At 32.2% G+C, this 19,379-nt stretch overlaps 1 protein-coding gene across 1 annotated transcript; it reads left to right on the forward strand.

Annotated features, from left to right (window-relative positions):
* The first annotated feature begins 4,866 nt into the window (after positions 1-4,866).
* Positions 4,867-18,680, forward strand: LOC139513854 (D-3-phosphoglycerate dehydrogenase-like). Its single transcript, XM_071302709.1, has 10 exons — positions 4,867-5,080; positions 6,335-6,486; positions 7,036-7,101; positions 9,037-9,193; positions 10,012-10,144; positions 11,338-11,639; positions 12,063-12,195; positions 13,251-13,396; positions 14,686-14,902; positions 15,556-18,680. Exons 1-10 carry the CDS (start codon positions 4,946-4,948, stop codon positions 15,714-15,716), a joined length of 1,602 nt encoding a protein of 533 aa, XP_071158810.1. The 5' UTR covers positions 4,867-4,945; the 3' UTR covers positions 15,717-18,680.
* The last annotated feature ends 699 nt before the right edge of the window (positions 18,681-19,379 follow it).

Genomic DNA, 19,379 nt, shown 5'->3' on the forward strand with positions numbered 1-19,379 from the left:
GGAACGGCGAGTGAGACCTAGGATCTGATTAGCTTTATAAACTTGGTTTTGAATTTGATTTGCAAATGTCAGATTCATGTCAATAGTTACACCAATATCTTTTTCTGATTTAACATTTTCAAGGTCAGTGCGACCGCCTTCATACTTTTTCATTGTGTGGTTTGGAGATTCGTGTGTAGTATTCCTTCCACTAATCGGTAAAACTTTACACTTGTCTGGTGGAATTTCAATAGCCAAGTTTTGCTCCAATCACAATAGGGTGTCGAGGTCTTCCTGAATAAGGTTCTGGTCTCTCTGGTCGACTATTTCTCTAAATAATTTGTTGTCGTATGCGAACATGGATACATATGATATAACATTGTTTGGCAAGTCGCTAATGAATAGAAAAACGAATAAAATTTGTCCAAATACAGAGCCTTGTGGAATTCCAGTGGTTTCATTCCACCTACTTGATCTTGACCCATTGACCTGTACGCACTGTTGTCTTTCTAAGGAAGCTTCTTATCCAGATTGTAGTTTGCTCACTGATACCATAGTGTTAAATCTTGTGTAGTAGTCTCATATGTAGAACCTTGTCAAACGTTTTCATGAAGTCAACATAAATCGAGTGTAATATACCTTATTTGTCAAGTACCTTTGTCCACTTATCTAGGACTTTCAGCAACTGAAATCAAGTTGATCTACCACCCATGAAGCCAAACTGTTGATTGCTAGGATACATTTCTCCATAATTTTGCATGCTTGTGAGACCAACTGGATGGTAGTTTGAAGCTGATTTCTTATCTCCCTTCTTAGATAAAGCAGTTATTATAGCAATCTTCCAATCCTCGGTATCTCCATATTTACAAATGAACTTTTGAAAGTCATACATAAAGGTTTGGCTACAAAAGAGGCTAATTCAAATAGTAGTTTTTGATGTGGTGATTTGGTTATGTTCAAATTTAACAACAATATCTGTCTTTTTTAGTAAATAAATCATTACTTGACTGTTGGCTATAATCTACCTTTTCCATTATTGGCATATTTTTATCATTTTCATTAGTGAACACACTACTAAAAAAATCAGCAAGAACTTCTGCTTTGTCTGAGTCACTACTTGTAACTTTTAATGTGTTGTTTTCTGTTTTATGTAGTTCTGACAAATCAGATTTGGATTTCTTTTAGCATTACCTTATTTTCAAAAGTTTTTACTATTTGTGATCGCTGTTTCTGCAAATTCTCTTTCCTGGTCTTTTCTCTCTTTTCTTGTTAATTTTTCAACCTTATTTCTTGCCTTGCAAAATTCCCTAGAGCTATCTTCATTCTTTTTTCCCATGTATCTTTCACAAAGTATATGCTTATGTCTAACACTACTAAGATCTACCAAGAGTCTCTTTACTAAGTCAGTGTTGTATTATCTTTTGAATTTTTTGGTCGGCTCTTTGATACATGCTTTCTCACAGCCTTGTTAAACTTGTCCATAAAAGCTTTTAGCATATCATTTGTATTTTTATGATCTAGTTCTTTTCCCAATCTATGTTAAGCTCTTTTCGCAAAGCAACATAGTCTGCTTTATAGTAATTTAATCTCTCTATACCACATTCTGTGTATTTAAAGTAACACATATAATCATATTTTAAACAGCAATGGTCACTAGCTCCTAAAGGGTCCAAGTGTTCAAAATTTGCTATCTTACTAAGTAATAAGATCATTGACAATTATCAAATCAAGTATGTTGATCTCTTTAAAATTGTACTACAAGGTTCCATACTACAAAGGAAAGGTTGGGAATTGCACCAAAGGGGGGGGGGGGGGGGGGGGGTGTGTTAAAAAGTTCATTTTTTTTAAGAGTTCAAAAATTTCAAATTTCAAATTTTTGAAAGTTTCAAGAAAAAATCTCCAATTGCGCAGTGTTGCCCAATAGATTTGTAAGATCCTTGACCGCATTTATTTTGTATCAGAAACCTATATTATGTCAAAAATTAGATCACAATCCAAATTTAGATAGTATCAAGCTTGAATAATATTGTGTCCAAATTTGCCCCAACTGTTCATGGTTTGACATCTGCAGTCATAACAGGCTGCGCTCAGCGAAGCATTTTAAATACCTTTTTTTTAGGGAAAGGGGGGGGGGGGGGGCATTTTTGGCTATTACATGTATCTTAAAAACTAAAATATAAAAAAGGAATTAAAAAAGAAAAATGCTAAGCAGGATACCATCTTAAAATATGTCAACACGAATGAAATTGTCATTAAAATGCCAGTCTTTGAAAGAATCAAGCAATTTAGAAGAATTTAAAAAGATGCTTGAAAAAAACAGCCGCCCTTGCCATCCTATTTGGAAATAACCTTCATCCTGAGTAAGAAATGGTAGGTATTTTGTTTTTACGTGTCTGATATTTATAGAAATCTCTATATAACTTTTCTACACTTTATACAAGTATTCCACATTCCGAACTAAAAAAAACATATTGAAAGAGTTGGTATTGCTTTGTTTCATAAAACAGAATGGCCAACGAAGATACAAGTATCTTGTCTGAGGAAGGGATAAATCCTACTTTGTAAAGATCACTCTGATTCAAACAAAAAATTCTCTGAAACTGACATTATCAATTTCTTGATTTCTTGATTGACAACATATTTGTTACGTTCGGAGGACGTGTTTTTCAACAGACTATTGGCATTCCTATGGGAACGAATTGTGCCCCTCTTCTTGTCGACTTGTTTCTTTATTATCATGAGGCTGACTTCATACAGGAACTTCTTAGGAAGAAAGATAAGAAGTAAGCAATATCCTTTAACTCTATTTTCCGCTATATAGATGATGTTCTTTCACTAAATAATTCAAATGGTGACTATGTTGAACGCATCTTGACACCCCCCCCCCCCTTTTCGTGGGAAAAAAAATCGGTTGATTATATTGGGAATCACTGAAGCATGACTAGAGCGGGTCCCCATTTAGGTCAGTCAGCCCCCTTCTAAGAAATGTTCTGGATCCGCCACTGTTACTTATACAGAGAAAAGGAAATCAACAGAAAAGAAATCATATCAGCCTCCAACAAGAAATTGAAAACCTTGAAAAATGGGTCAAAAACTAGGGAATGAAATTTAATGCCAAAATTAAAATATAATGTCATTGCCAATGAGACAACTCTCAATCCAAGTCACTATATTTATAAAAGTAAACCATTATCTTTTTTTCTGGAATCTGGGACTAGTCTAAAGTATGAATGATCATGAATGTCTTTGGTAAAATTTGCCTAATCGTTCGTTATAAATTGCATTCTATGACACCTGGGACCAATAGATTTGTATACGAGTTTCTGATTCAGATGACACCATCAAAGGGGTCCCTAGTACGTTAATAATATACAACATCATCATGAATGTTAATCATTGTTATACCTGTACACGAATGTTTTTGTGGATCGAAGGTGAAATGAAAATAATGTAGAATTTAAAATTGATACTATAAGTCGCAATGGCATTATCCAAGAAACAAAATCCACCTCTGTAGGCTATTGAGCTACTTTTCGAGATATTTTTTAAGGCGGCAAAAGGTCGACTCGTACTTTACTACTTAGATTTGATTATATTTGAAATGGTATTATTTGAGTCTCAAAAAGAAAAAAAGATATCTAGAATCTACTCAGAATTTTTCTGGTAGTAACCTTTAAGCGCTATTAAAGTGTTAAATGAAAAGAACAATCGGTGTTATGGGGCAAACTATGTTACCCTGTATCGTAGGGAAAAACAAAAAGTCCAAACAGACTCAAATTCTTTGGAAATATGACAGTTGTTGTCCATTCGTTTTTGATGTGTTTTGTCATTTGATTTTGCCATGTGATTAGGGACTTTCCGATTGAATTTTCCTCGGAGTTCAGTATTTTTGTGAGTTTACTTCCTAAACATGACCTATTAAAGCCTACATCATTAACCCGTGTTTCATTTTCAATGTTTACATTCTTTTCTGTTTGATAACTGCACACGCCTGATTCTCTAGCTAAGGGTAAAATTTAAAGTTACATTAAAACGGATTCAATGAGGTCGAATTATTCACTTGCAAGTGAATAATTCATCAGCGATGTTTCCGCCGAGTTTGCTTATTTTGACAAAATTGAACCAAACTGGCTGCTAAAAGCGAATTTATTATCATTTCACTATTTCACTTTCATTACTAAATTAAATAAAGTAATAATTTTTTAGATCTCGAAGCTATATTTTCTCTCCGCAGTGTAACATTTTTTTTAATGGCCATATCACTGAATTATGACTGAAAGTTGAGCATATTACCTTACAGTTCACAACTTATGATTTATATTGCAGTAGCAAATATATTTCCAGATAAGTTCATGAAGTACAACAATGTTTATTATTGTCACACATTTGATTCACAATTTTGTTTAACTTTTAAAGAAATAAAGATGATATTACATGTCACCTTCATCAACATGCATATTATTATGTTGTTTGGACGGACCATGGTTGAATCACTTATAACAGTTTATTTAATCTGGGCATTGGGTTGTCCTTGATTTAATTTGAATATTCAGTTGAAAAAACGCATTTGGACGTTTTGTGAAATTTTCCATCATGCATTAGGGTTGACCTACTTTGAAGGAAAACTCCCAAAATATTCCGGATGACATCAAAAAGTTCCGATGACATTCGCAACGGTGTACATCTAAATAGTGTTTATATAAGTATTTATGTCCGCTTACATTAATCCATTCAACTGATTTGTTGTTGTTATAACTATTATGACTAAACCAAGTGGTTCATGTTTTATGCTCTATCTTTTTTTCAGTCCGTAGTACATCATAATTGCATAAACAATTTGATTATTTTTAAAAGTCGGAACTTTTACACCAACAGGTGCTTGCTCGAATTTGACTGTACACCGTTTTGCACTGCCGACTGCTACAGAAAACATCGATTACTGTAACGTGTTTGTAAGACTAGAACAATGTCCTTTCAGTTGCAATCAGTTTTAATCACAGATGAAATTGACACTCAGTGTGTCGAAATTTTACAGAAGAATGGAATTCAAGTGGTGAAAAATACTAAGCTAACGAAAGAACAACTTTTGACAGAAATTCCTGTAAGTATAGTTCAGGTGTCTCATGCATGCATCACGGTCACCTAGTATGTGTCAAGAGTAGAAATCTTGACAGCATAACTTTGGGTTCTAGTTATTAATTTAAACCAGTGAGTTATGCTGTCTTTTGCAGAATTTTACCAAATTTGTGAAAATATCTCTGATGTTGTTAGGGATATGTCATAATACTCATATGCATATGTACAGGATAGTATCTAGATAGGTTAAGTGTAACCACTTATAACCAGTTGTCATGGCACTGTGTCTATATACATGCATGTAGGCTACTACTTCGTGTGTATACATACCATTTGTGCCCAGATCATCTGATGTAACCAGTTTTCATGGCATGTCTTTGCCTGTCATTGTTATAAATATTAGTACCCATGGTCAGTTGTACCAAGTAATAAAGTTTAAGTCATTAATCTTCATGAATTAAACATGTAATTCCAAAATAAAAGTAAAGAAGAATTCCATTGTGTTACTCTCATTGTTTATTGGATGATCTTTTTAAAACACAAAATATTATTTTAAAAATTTCTTTCTTAGTCACTGGTCTCAAAAATGAATATGATATTATATCATTAGTGTTATACCCTGGTTTATATATGAAAAAAACCCTCACTACATGGTTTCCAAAGCAGATCCTTTTAAACTCTTAGGTTTTAATCTGGTTACCAATAGTCTGCATCCTGTCTAGTGGTAGTATATTTGTTAGAATGTACAAATTATTTATTAAAGATTAAAAGTTATATGTCTCTTTCCTGTTCACTAATCCCATAAACTGTTTACATCTTATGACAAGAAAATCTGCTTTTTTACTTTGAATTTAAAGGAGGATTTAAAGTGCTTACTTTGAATAATTAAACATGTTAAAGATGGATTATGATGATGTAATTACAGAATATGTACAATGTATCTGTTTTCTGTTGTCATCAGTGATGTTCAGCATTCTTCATTGAGTTACCTCTCCTTTTTATCACTTCTGAATTTTTTCTCTTCTAAAACCCATTAATTATTTATGCTTTAGGATGGACATTTTTGGGGCCCTTTATAGATTGCTGTACTGTATGAGCCCAGGCTCTGTGTTGAGGACATGTCTTTGGTATTTAGTGTTGTAAGCTTTAGAGATCTATCTCATTATCACTTCTTATTTTTTTTAATAACATAGATTTTATTTAAACATTTTGGTAAAATACTATGAAAATTCCTTTTTTATTGAGTTCAGCTGAATATGTTTTTTTTTATTATCTATAGAAATATGATGGACTGGTAGTTAGATCTGCTACTAAGGTAACAGCTGATGTCATCAATGCTGGAACCAACCTGAAGATAATTGGTCGTGCTGGTACAGGGGTCGATAACATCGACTGTGATGTTGCGACAAAACGAGGAATTATTGTGATGAAGTAAGAATCCATGTACAGCCCTGTTTTGTCATACAGTTAAACTTTTCTATTAAATTTCAGCATATTCACAACCAAAAATATTACATATTTCTGTGTTAAAAGCAATTTTAGATCCACATTACACTGGTTTACCATACTCCATATAGCTTCTTTATTGTTGATTGAGGTCCTTTGAAACACCAATGAAATCAAAGAGAATACCATAATCTATATAATAGATTTAAGAAGAAGAGATATGAGTGCCAATGAAACAACTCTCCTCCATCCAAGTCATAGTTTGTAAAAGTAAACCATTATAGATTAAATGCATATATTTTAGTAGTTCTAAATTTTTATTAGTTTCAACAAAAATTCATACATCTTGTTCATGTTGTTACAAACACTTAAACCTATCTAAATCTGGTTTTACATGCAAAATATATTTACTGATTTAAGAAGCCACTAAAGGAAGCCATAGCTGTTTGTTGCATACTAACACACAAGTAAAAAAAGAGAAACATGGCTTCTTATTTATGTATGTTAACAAATTTTCATCTTTATTAATTTCAGCACACCAGGTGGAAACACTCTTAGCGCTGCTGAACATACTTGTACATTGATTTGTGCTTTGTCAAGGTAAATACTGGTGAATATACTTATACATTGATTTGTGAATTATCAAAGTAAATACTAGTGAACATACTTGTACATTGATTTGTGCTTTATCAAGGTAAATATTGGTGAACATACTTGTACATTGATTTGTGCTTTATCAAGGTAAATACTGCTGAACATACTTGTACATTGATTTGTGCTTTATCAAGGTAAATACTAGTGAACATACTTGCACATTGATTTGTGCTTTATCAAGGTAAATACTGCTGAACATACTTGTACATTGATTTGTGCTTTATCAAGGTAAATATTGGTGAACATACTTGTACATTGATTTGTGCTTTATCAAGGTAAATACTGCTGAACATACTTGTACATTGATTTGTGCTTTATCAAGGTAAATATTGGTGAACATACTTGCACATTGATTTGTGCTTTATCAAGGTAAATACTGCACATTGATTTGTGCTTTATCAAGGTAAATACTGCTGAACATACTTGTACATTGATGTGTGCTTTATCAAGGTAAATACTAGTGAACATACTTTTACATTGATGTGTGCTTTGTCAAGGTAAATACTAGTGAACATACTTTTATATTGATGTGTGCTTTATCAAGGTAAATACTAGTGAACATACTTGCACATTGATATGTGCTTTATCAAGGTAAATACTGCTGAACATACTTGTACATTGATGTGTGCTTTATCAAGGTAAATACTAGTGAACATGCATGTACATTGATTTGTGCATTATCAAGGTAAATACTGCTGAACATACTTGTACATTGATTTGTGCTTTATCAAGGTAAATACTGGTGAACATGCATGCACATTGATTTGTGCTTTATCAAGGTTAATACTGGTGAACATACTTGTACATTGATTTGTACTTTATCAAGGTAAATACTAGTGAACATACCTCTACATTGATTTGTGCTTTATCAAGGTAAATACTAGTGAACATACTTGTACATTGATTTGTGCTTTATCAAGATAAAAACTGGTGAACATACTTGTGCACTGATTTGTGCTTTATCAAGGTAAATACTAGTGAACATACCTCTACATTGATTTGTGCTTTATCAAGGTAAATACTAGTGAACATACTTGTACATTGATTTGTGCTTTTTGAAGGTAAATACTAGTGAACATACCTCTACATTGATTTGTGCTTTATCAAGGTAAATACTAGTGAACATACTTGTACATTGATTTGTGCTTTATCAAGGTAAATACTAGTGAACATACTTGTACATTGATTTGTGCTTTATCAAGGTAAATACTAGTGAACATACCTCTACATTGATTTGTGCTTTATCAAGGTAAATACTAGTGAACATACTTGCACATTGATTTGTGATTAATCAAGGTAAATACTGCTGATTCATCACTCAACAACTTCCTGTTTACTGAACACTTGCATAATTTTACACTATTAAGATTATCCAATTTTGGCGGGGGTATCATCAGTTAGCAGTGGCTTACATTTTCACTTGTTTTGTCTTGGAACACATATTAGTTTATAAAGCAATTTTTAAAGAGTATTGAAAGAATATGCAATGGCTAAAAAAGTTAAATATCTTTACTGAAAATGTGCCGAATAAGATGTCTTTTCCTCTTAGTATATACATATAAGAACATGCAGAGGTTCAATATCCAATTGTTCTAAAAAATTGTCTCGAGAAACATAAGACCATAACATATAGTCAGAGTTATTGAAAAGTGGTGATCCTATGATTAGTCCACCAAAATTTGCAAAGGACTTGCACAGTTTCAGTATTTTGCAACAGAAAATATTTCCCTCAAAGACCACCAGAGGAAAAAAATTTCAAGAACTCTGGATAGTATATTTTTGTAGTTAGATAATGTTAAATTCCATTGTGTTTTTTAATTGTCGTAGCTCCATAACAAAATGTTATAAATAAATCTTAAAATTTAAATGTAAATTTTTCAGACATATACATCGAGGTGATAGAGCTATGAAGGAGGAAAAATGGAGTGAAAGAAAAGTTCTGATGGGTAACGAGCTTTACGGAAAAACTCTGGCCATTATAGGTTTAGGAAGAATTGGTAAAGAAGTGGCTCTTAGGATGCAGTCATTTGGAATGACAGTAAGTAAAAATACTGAAGGAAAGATAAACAATAAGTGGTCAATTTAGTATAATTTATGATAAGAACATGTGATCCCTACAAGACATATACAGGCTACACATCTCAATGCTGGCCATTGAAGGATTACCAAGAATTCTGATCCCTACAAGATATATACAGGCTACACATCTCAATGCTGGCCATTGAAGGATTACCAAGAATTCTGATCCCTACAAGATATATACAGGCTACACATCTCAATGCTGGCCATTGAAGGATTACCAAGAATTCTGATCCCTACAAGATATATACAGGCTACACATCTCAATGCTGGCCATTGAAGGATTACCAAGAATTCTGATCCCTACAAGATATATACAGGCTACACATCTCAATGCTGGCCATTGTAGGATTACCAAGAATTAACAAACTTTCAAGTAAAGAGTGGCTGTAAGAGTGATGGCATTTGTTATAATAGTGTTTTTCCAAGAATTTTTTAAGCATAAGAATTCACACAAAATTATTTCATAAAGTTGCTTTTAAATTTGTTTTTCATTTGACACAATTATATTCAACAGCAAAATACTATTTGAAATTTTCATTTATGACAGATTTTATTGGATATTTCTTAGGGAAATGTTGAGTAAATAAACAATGTGACCATGGTTCATTAAAGAAAGATTAAGTCTATACAGCCATTTTGTTGTCTAGCACATCAGGACATATCTGTTCAAAGACTATTTGAAGTCTTTAAAATATTAAACGCAAATGGGCATAATGAACAACTTATAGTCATAATTTTTTTTATCACAAACTTTATCTCCATTTGTATTTTCAGACCATTGGTTATGATCCTATCATTCCTGCTGAAGTTAGTGCAGAGTTTAACACAGAATGGATGCCACTTGAGAAGATCTGGCCACTAGCTGATTATATTACAGTCCACACACCACTCATTCCACAGACCAGAAGTAAGTTGTTGTGGTCCAGGTCATATTTAGGTCTACTTTCTCTTATTAGAAGTCAACAGCTTCTTTGGTTGGAAACAAATTAGTGCTTTTCTTCAGATAAAGTCTGTTTAGATTTTTTTTAAATATACCTGTTGAAGAATATTTGAGAAATGTAAGGATCTCACTTAGATTGTATCATTTTGATATTATTCACAATTTTTCAGGAAAGTGACTGTATTTGAAATGATGATCTAATAGAGATATCAGAAATCTAAGATGACTGTATTTGAAATGATGATCTAATCATAGGCGGATCCAGGGGGGGGGCCTGGGGGCCCGGGCCCCCCCTTTTGTGGGAAAAATTTGGTTGATTATATAGGGAATCACTGAAGCATGACTGGAGCGCCCCCCCCCCCCTTAGGTCAGTCAGCGGGCCCCCCCTTAAGTACTGGATCCGCCACTGCTAATAGAGATATTATAAATCTAAGCATATAAGATAAAAGGGTACAGATAATCCTGATATTTTAATAATTCAACAGAGTTGACAAGACAATATTTATCAAAATTAGTCCAGTATTGAGAAACATATCCAACAAAAAGACTAAGATTTGAAATTTATTATGCACTATAAAAAAAGAAGATGTGGTATGATTGCCAATGAGACAACTATCCACAAAAGACCAAAATGACAGACATTAACAACTATAGGTCACCGTACGGCCTTCAACAATGAGCAAAGCCCATACCGCATAGTCAGCTATAAAAGGCCCCGATAAGACAATGTAAAACAATTCAAACGAGAAAACTAATGGCCTTATTTATGTAAAAAAAAATGAACGAAAAAAACAAATATGTAACACGTAAACAAACAACAACCACTGAATTACAGGCTCCTGACCTGGGACAGGCACATAAATAAATAATGTGGCGGGGTTAAACATGTAAGTGGGATCCCAACCCTCCCCCTAACCTGGGACAGTGGTATAACAGTACAATATAAGAACGAACTATAAAAATCAGTTGAAAAAGGCTTAACTCATCAGATGGACAAAAACACAGTATTCATCAATAACCAAGTACTTATTAGTTCAGATAAAATCTGTTGTGTCTTTGTTGTATAGAATTGATAAATGACCAAGTATTCTACATTTGTAGTAAATGAATGCTAAAGCAGTAACTCATTCTGTAAGGTAAAGGTTTATTTGTGTTTACAGATTTAATTAATGACCAAGTATTCTCAGTGTGTAAGAAAGGTGTTAAAGTAGTAAATGTAGCAAGAGGTGGAATCATAGAAGAGGCTGCCATCAAGAGAGCTATAGAATCTGGTCAGTGTGGAGGAGCAGGTCTAGATGTCTTTGAAAGTGAACCACCTAAAGATTTCACCTTAGCAAAGATGCCACAAGTATTAGCAACTCCACATTTAGGAGCAAGTACCACTGAAGCACAGAAACGAGTGGCTGTTGAGATTGCAGAACAATTTGTTGATGTGGTGCGAGGAAAAAGTTTATTTGGTGCTGTAAGTAGATGGTTAAAAATAAGTTTTTGCAAAATTACTTTTGGTTTGTCAAATTAAAAAAAAGGGTTTTAGTTGGTCTGCTCATACTCTTCAGGTCATCCAAACATTTACCTTTGAATTTTCTAAATTAACAGATCTCTTGTTCTGTTGAATATCTACTTTTAACAAAATTACACAATGGGACATCTATGCTATGAATTATCCTAAATAGATAGTTTTAGACATATGTAGGTATGTATCACACAACCACTAACAAATGTATTTGTACAAGTATAATTGCCATACAAACTGTAGTATTTATATATCTAGCTGTTTAGAAAACAGGTTTGAGAACAGTCTTCATGAAAGGATATAAACATGGAAAGTGTTTTGAAATTTTTGTCATGATGCTTCAGTTCACACTTTTATTGTTTTATGTTGCAGATAAATGCTCATGCCATGACAAATGCTTTGAGTCCAGAATCTCGACCATGGGTAGTACTTGGTAGGAAGTTAGGACAAGTGGCAGCAGGTTTAAATCCTGGAAATGTAGAAAATATGCAAGTCACAACTTACGGTATAAAGAGAATCTTTTATTACTTCTTAATTATCTCCCTTTACAACAGTAAATTCATGTAATTATCCGTCCTTTATACAACAGTAAATTCATGTATTTATCCCTCCCTTTACAACAGTAAATTCATGTAATTATCCCTCCCTTTACAAGAGTAAATTCATGTAATTATCCCTCCCTTTACAAGAGTAAATTCATGTAATTATCCCTCCCTTTACAACAGTAAATTCATGTAATTATCTCCCTTTACAACAGTAAATTTATGTAATTATCTCCCTTTACAACAGTAAATTCATGTAATTATCTCCCTTTACCAGAGTAAATTCATGTAATTATCTCCCTTTACAACAGATTTTATAAAGGTATTCAGAACAAGTTATGACTTTTACATAAATATAAACATTACAGAACATAAACTAGTCATGCTTTTTCTTTCAAAGTATGTAATCAGTACTTTGCTAGGCTTATATTTAAAATAACCTGTCACAAGAGATTGATAAATCATAAAATATCTATATGAAGGTAAGGAGATCTGGTATAATTGCCAACAGAGTTTAAACAAAGTGTATGCAAGCAATTATAGTCATCTATAAAAAGGCCTCTACATGAAAAATGTGAAACATTTCAAACGAGGAAACCAAAGGTCTTATTTATAACAAAACATTTTAATATGAAAAATTAATATCATATGACAGACATGAATCAATGACAACCACTGAAATACATGTTCCTGACTAGGGGCAGGCACAATAAGAATGTGACAGGGTAAAACATGTTTGTTAGTGATCAACCATAGCTTGTTTTTAGCAACTTTTGATTTTTATACGACTTAACAGGACGTATAATGGTATACTGTTAATAAATGTTTAGTGGTTTATAAAAGAGGCTTTATATAAGCTTATAACTTTTTTCAAATTCAATATGAAATCATTTTCTATTTTATTAGCATATTTTAATATGTATTAATAATGATTTTTTTGTTGCTAGAAACATATTAAAACATTACTGGTAATTGTCTAGAACAGGTGACATTTTTGACAAGTTTATTTTTTTTCCAGGACCATCATTGAAACAAGCTGGATCCTACTTGAGTGCAGCTATACTCTCAGGATTACTACAGAACTCTCCTGCATTAGGAGGAGGGGATAGTCCAACTCTTAATTTAGTTAATTCTCCAGCTTTGGCAAAACAAATGGGATTAACTGTGAGTGCATTTTTATTATGCCCCACCTACGATAGTAGAGGGGCATTATGTTTTCTGGTCTGTGCTTCCGTCCATTCAGGTTAAAGTTTTTGGTCAAGGTAGTTTTTGATGAAGCTGAAGTCCAATCAACTTGAAACTTAGTACACTTGTTGCTTATGATATGATCTTTCTAATTTTAAAGCCAAATTAGACTTTTGACCCCAATTTCACGGTCCACTGAACATTGAAAATGAAAATGGGAGTTTCAGGTTAAAGTTTTTGGTCAAGGTAGTTTTTGATGAAGCTGAAGTCCAATCAACTTGAAACTTAGTACACTTGTTGCTTATGATATGATCTTTCTAATTTTAAAGCCAAATCCGACTTTTGACCCCAATTTCACGGTCCACTGAACATAGAAAATGAAAGTGGGAGTTTCAGGTTAAAGTTTTTGGTCGAGGTAGTTTTTGATGAAGCTGATGTCCAATCAACTTGAAACTTAGTACACTTGTTGCTTATGATATGATCTTTTTAATTTTAAAGCCAAATTAGTCTTTTGAACCCAATTTCACGGTCTACTGAACATAATAAATGAAAATGGGAGTTTCAGGTTAAAGTTTTTGGTCAAGGTAGTTTTTGATGAAGTTGAAGTCCAATCAACTTGAAACTTAGTACACATGTTCCATATGATATGATCTATATAATTTTAATGCCAAATTAGATTTTTTACCCAATTTCACGGTCCATTGAACATGAAAAATGATAGTGCGAGTGGGGCATCCGTGTACCAATATTTGTTTTCCCTTTAAAAGTTTGGTAATTAGTGAAATCTATTTTCAAACAGCATTTACCTTCAAGTTTGTCATTCTTTGTTGTCTGCACCTATTTTATGAAACCCTAGCAATGCTGTATGAAATTTGTAGGATTTGAAATTAATTAATTCCATAAATGTGATAGCATGTGCTCTGTATTTTTTAAACAGATTTCTGAAGGAAGATAATGGTTATTAATTTAGTGATGTGCAGGTGTGGCTGGGCAATAACTTGAATGCTTTGACCTTTTTTTTTTAAATTTAGAAATGTTTTTTTTCTGTGACGTTATGAAAGTCGAGATTAATTTTCATGAATTTTGCTGTTTTCATTGTTGAGTAGCCAAGAGTGATATTTAAGCATTGTCCAGGCAATGGTTTGAACACTCTTTGAAGAATTCTTTTTAAATCAAGACATGTTGTGTCTTGAAACAAAATGAAGGTCAAGTTTAATTTTTTAGATTTTAGCTTCTATCACTGTTTAAAGTTGTAATCAATTATTCAGGTAAAGAACACCCATGAAGAAGCAGCTCCAGCTCCATATACCAATGTAGTGTCAGTAATATTCAACAATGGATTCCGTCTGTCAGGAACAACTTCTGGTGGTAATGCCCTTCTCATTGAAGTCCAAGGTCAACAGTTCTCTGTACCTGCCTCACTAGTTGATGTAGCTTTACTCTTCAAAGGAACTGGTAACCCTCAGTTACTACCAACTGTAGCAGGTTAGTATTACTCAAAACTCTCAATTAACAACAGAAAGAAGAGTTCAATTTGTACAAGTAGACAAAGAATTTTAGTCTTAGCTACTGGTTCTAATTAAATCAAGCTCACTGTACCTACTCTGGTGATGTAACAATCTTGGTAAAATTACCTGTTGTATTTCATAACAGATATCATACAGTAATTATCAATTAGCGGACATGACAAATACATCTTGTGTAGTTCTCAATGTAATTATGTGAAAAAGATAGATGAGGTCAACATAAGGAGGATTATACAGATCCTTATCACTATTTTACCAAACTTTTCCTTGATGGTTACTGACTGATAATTTTTTTTCTCAGTCAGTAGAGTGGTATGAAAATGCTAGAAACTTAGGGTGCATATGATGTCATAGATAAAATAGCAATAAACAGATTATCATTGGTCATCTCAATGCCACTGCTTTTCTCACTTTCACTGTACTGCCTCAAGCAAGAAAATCAATTAATGTTGAGATGGCCAATCATAATCTATAAAAACAGTGTATATTTTAAATTAACAGGCTATATATAGCTTGAAATAGACAATGTTTAATATAGGATATAAAAAAGACACCTTATTTGACATTATATATATGGAACCTGAATGACATTTATGAAATATTTCTTTTTAGGAGCTTTGGCTAGTGCTGGAATGTGTGTATCAAGTTTGACAGTTTCCGTTGAGAATGATGGACAGAAATGGGGTGTGGCAACTTTTGCCACACCTCCAACAGAAAAATGTCTGGAAGTTTTGAAGACAATTGTAAATGCTGCAGTCCTTGTAACTCTATGAGAACAATATGTAGTTTTATTTTAGTTATTTGTAAGAACCATGGATTGGTCTTAAGATATATGCAAGTCTAAATGGAAGAAAAATTCAGGTTATTATTTACTTTTGAGACAATTATAAAAATTATGAAAATAGGGCAATTAATCACACACACACACATATATATTATTGCATGTTTTGTTATTATATTAGTTATTAAAAGTATAGGTGCTATGTTCGATCTCAATATTCATGATATTGAATTTTTTTTTTTTTTTCATTTTTTTCCCTGTATTTGCAGTATCCTTATGCTTGACAAATAATTATTAGGGCTAACTTTTGTTTGTGTCAGGATCCATTTTTCTGAAAAATCAAGATTTTTGTAATTTTTAAGATATTAAAATGCTAATTGTTGATATGGTTTTGTTTCATATATTATTTTTATAAAACATTTTGATTTTCATAAGCATCCCCTCATAATGAAAGATCCTTAACAGTTTGATGTATAAGTCATATTTTCAAAAACCTAAGCCAAAATATTGTGATTGTCTGATTATGTCTTCCAATCATTGAATAATCAACCAATGATGTAGTAGTATAGTCATTACAAATAGGGAAAATAATCCACAATCTGTTATGTTTAAAAATTAATACTAAGTGTAGTAAGATGTCAGAACAAGCATTCTTATGGTTTATTACTTTTTGTATGAAACAGAATGCCATTAAAATTTATAAATTGGCTTAACTTTAGAGACTTAATACAAAATTGGTTGCATTTAATAAAAGAATTGTTTGAATGATTACTATTTTGTTTACATTGTGATAATTTGGTTACATTGTAATGATTTGGTTACATTGTAATAATTTGGTTACATTGTAATGATTTGGTTACATTGTAATAATTTGGTTACATTGTTAAGTTTGATTACATTGTGATATACTTAAAAAATATTTTGCATTGCAATGAGGTTAATATATTGTTCATCTAAACATAGTCACCTCATTATTCAGACTAATGACAAATATAAGCTGCAACAGCTGTGAAGATTGGTTGTGTATTTTCATTAGAATCATTATTATTTTTAAAATATAAGGACCAATTTATTAATCTTAAAGATTTTATTACGAAATTCAATCCATAATTAAAATGATGGTATATTAATAGTTCATAATATAGGGTTATTGCATGAATATTGGGGAAAATTGTAGAATTTTATATTGCACGAGCTTGCAAGTGCAATATATGTTCTACGAGGGACAATATTCCCCAATATTCATGCAATAACTCTTTTATTGTATAGCAATATAATATTTGAAAGTAAAAATTGGATTAAACTAGATTTTGTCGTTGATGACGTCATGAATTTTGGCGATTTATTGCACTAGTGCAATATTGGAATTTATTGCAGGCTAACTTTTGGTAACTTTCTGTGGGAAATATTATATTGCTATGCAATAATATATGTTATTTGGTACAGAATTATAGAGCCAAATTCTGTTTTTGAAAGCAGTATTGAAGCTTGAAGGTGTTGGTATGTAAGGTCATTTGACCAGTATTAAAGCATTAAGGTGTGGGTGGAAAGGTCACATAACCAGTGTACTTAATGTTATCGTTTATTTCTGATTGAATCTCACAAGTTATGCATACTCAAGATATATTTTACGGATTTTTACATTGATATTTTTGATTCCATGAAGCATTAATTTCATTGAGGATGATGAAAACAGTTGTTACATTATCATTTTTGTTCTCAAATTATCTTTTTCTTTTCACTAAATATGTACCATGAATTTTCAGCAAGTACATCAAAACTCTTTTGTGTTAAAGTAGTGTACCTATTTTGGACTTTCTGTAATCTGTATTGAGAAATCAATTGGAAAACACTTTTATACAGTATATACAAAATTTCTTTGGGACAGTTAAAAAAAATCATATAAAGCCTATAGAGGAAATCACCAGGAATTAAAAATTTAGTAAAATTTAATAAATATACATTTTGCCTAGTTTGGATTGGGATTTTTTTTTTTATTTACCAAGTTTTTTACGAATCTGTGTCCCCAGTGTGTTGGTTTATATTTTGGTGAAACTGTTGACTAGTTTGTTATATTTTGTTATTTTGTGAGCAAATGAAGAAAGTTGAGCAATAATTTTTGTAATCTAGTCTTTTAATATCTATACTGTTTTGTTTGTAAACTGTATACATTATGATCATCAATTAAACATTAATAAATAGAGAATATCATATGGCTTTTTCAATATCGCATCTGTATCAACCAGAGACACCAATATAATCCCAAGAGCTCTGCTCGAGGGATTATATTGGTTGAGGGTTGATATGGTGTGTGATATTAAAAAAAGACATATCATATACACTTTATTATATACATATACCTCAAGTAGATGTTTTTTATGTAACATGACGTCATACAGATTATAGGTTTGACATGACGTCATACATATTAGGGATTTGAAAGCCTTTGCAACAGTGACTGCAATCGATGACGTGACGTCATACAGATTAAAGGTGTGATAAAGCTTTTGCAACTGTGCTGATATCGATATCATCATGGGTGGCTGATACAGCACGCTTGCCAATGATTGTATTACACATACAATTTATCTGTATTTACTACTAAGTATATAATAAGAACAGTTTATTAAAGCAGCCACTACCAAAGAGGACATGAGGCTTGAGGCTGATATTAAAACATTTAAATTTAGGGTTAACTAATTGCTAACCAACTGTAGTTGTTTGGTTTGATAAAGACAGATAATTATCACATATTGATTTGTACTGTTTACTCTCATAATAGTTAACATTATTAAAGCTGTTACACAAATTCAAAAGTAAAATGTAAAATAAATATTTTATGTATGACTGTGTTCACTTGTGCCTATATTTTGTAATTTCAAGAACTTGTTTTCGTTATTGCCATTGTTCTTGATGTCTGTTTAAACAATAAACATCAGACTGAATATTTGAACAATCATTTGTTATGTTATTGATTAGGACGATAATATATAAACAAAGGGGAATACTAAGTGTAAACAATGAAATCGCAAGCCAATGCAAAGAAACCCAAACCAACAAAATACAGCTAGTCTAAGAGATGAACATCAAACTACAGACTTTAATACTGATATTTGCTGCTTCTCTGCTTGGTTTGTGACATACAGTGTTCAGAATCAAAATGTTTCCTGCAGACCTTGTGAACTAGCACTTCAGAAATATGGCTCAGTGAGTTTGCTTAAGCATGTTCTTGTCTAAAATGTTCTTTAAGTTGGCCACTGGACATTAAAGAACCATACATTAACACAAATACAAATCTAAAAATAAATTAAATATCCTTACATGTATTTGCTTTCTGTATTGATTTTCCAAAGACATAACAAGGGACCCCCAATAACTGGGGAAACATATTTTAGGTCATTTAAGCCTATAATCTTGATTAAGCCTATTATCTTGAAAAATATTTTACACAAAAAGTAGAACATTAACAAAGGTCAGCCATACAACTTTAAAAAACACCCATAAAGGATAAAATTTGACTGAATCCATGAGTTGAGTCCTTTCCATAAATGACAATTTGTATCTTGTAGAGTTTCTTCCAATTATCTTAGAACTATTGCAGATATGACAGAAACTGAAACAATTCACAGAAACACTAGAACGATGAATGTGCCAC

Source organism: Mytilus edulis, chromosome 2, assembly GCF_963676685.1.
Source record: "Mytilus edulis chromosome 2, xbMytEdul2.2, whole genome shotgun sequence".
Lineage (NCBI taxonomy): Eukaryota > Metazoa > Mollusca > Bivalvia > Mytilida > Mytilidae > Mytilus > Mytilus edulis.

Bases quoted from the DNA above. Each gene is read 5' to 3' on its own strand.
- LOC139513854 (XM_071302709.1), top strand. From the start codon at position 4,946: ATGTCCTTTCAGTTGCAATCAGTTTTAATCACAGATGAAATTGACACT. The intron at 10,145-11,337 runs GTAAGTTGTTGT...TTGTGTTTACAG, and splicing joins ACTCATTCCACAGACCAGAA to ATTTAATTAATGACCAAGTA. The intron at 11,640-12,062 runs GTAAGTAGATGG...TTTATGTTGCAG, and splicing joins GAAAAAGTTTATTTGGTGCT to ATAAATGCTCATGCCATGAC.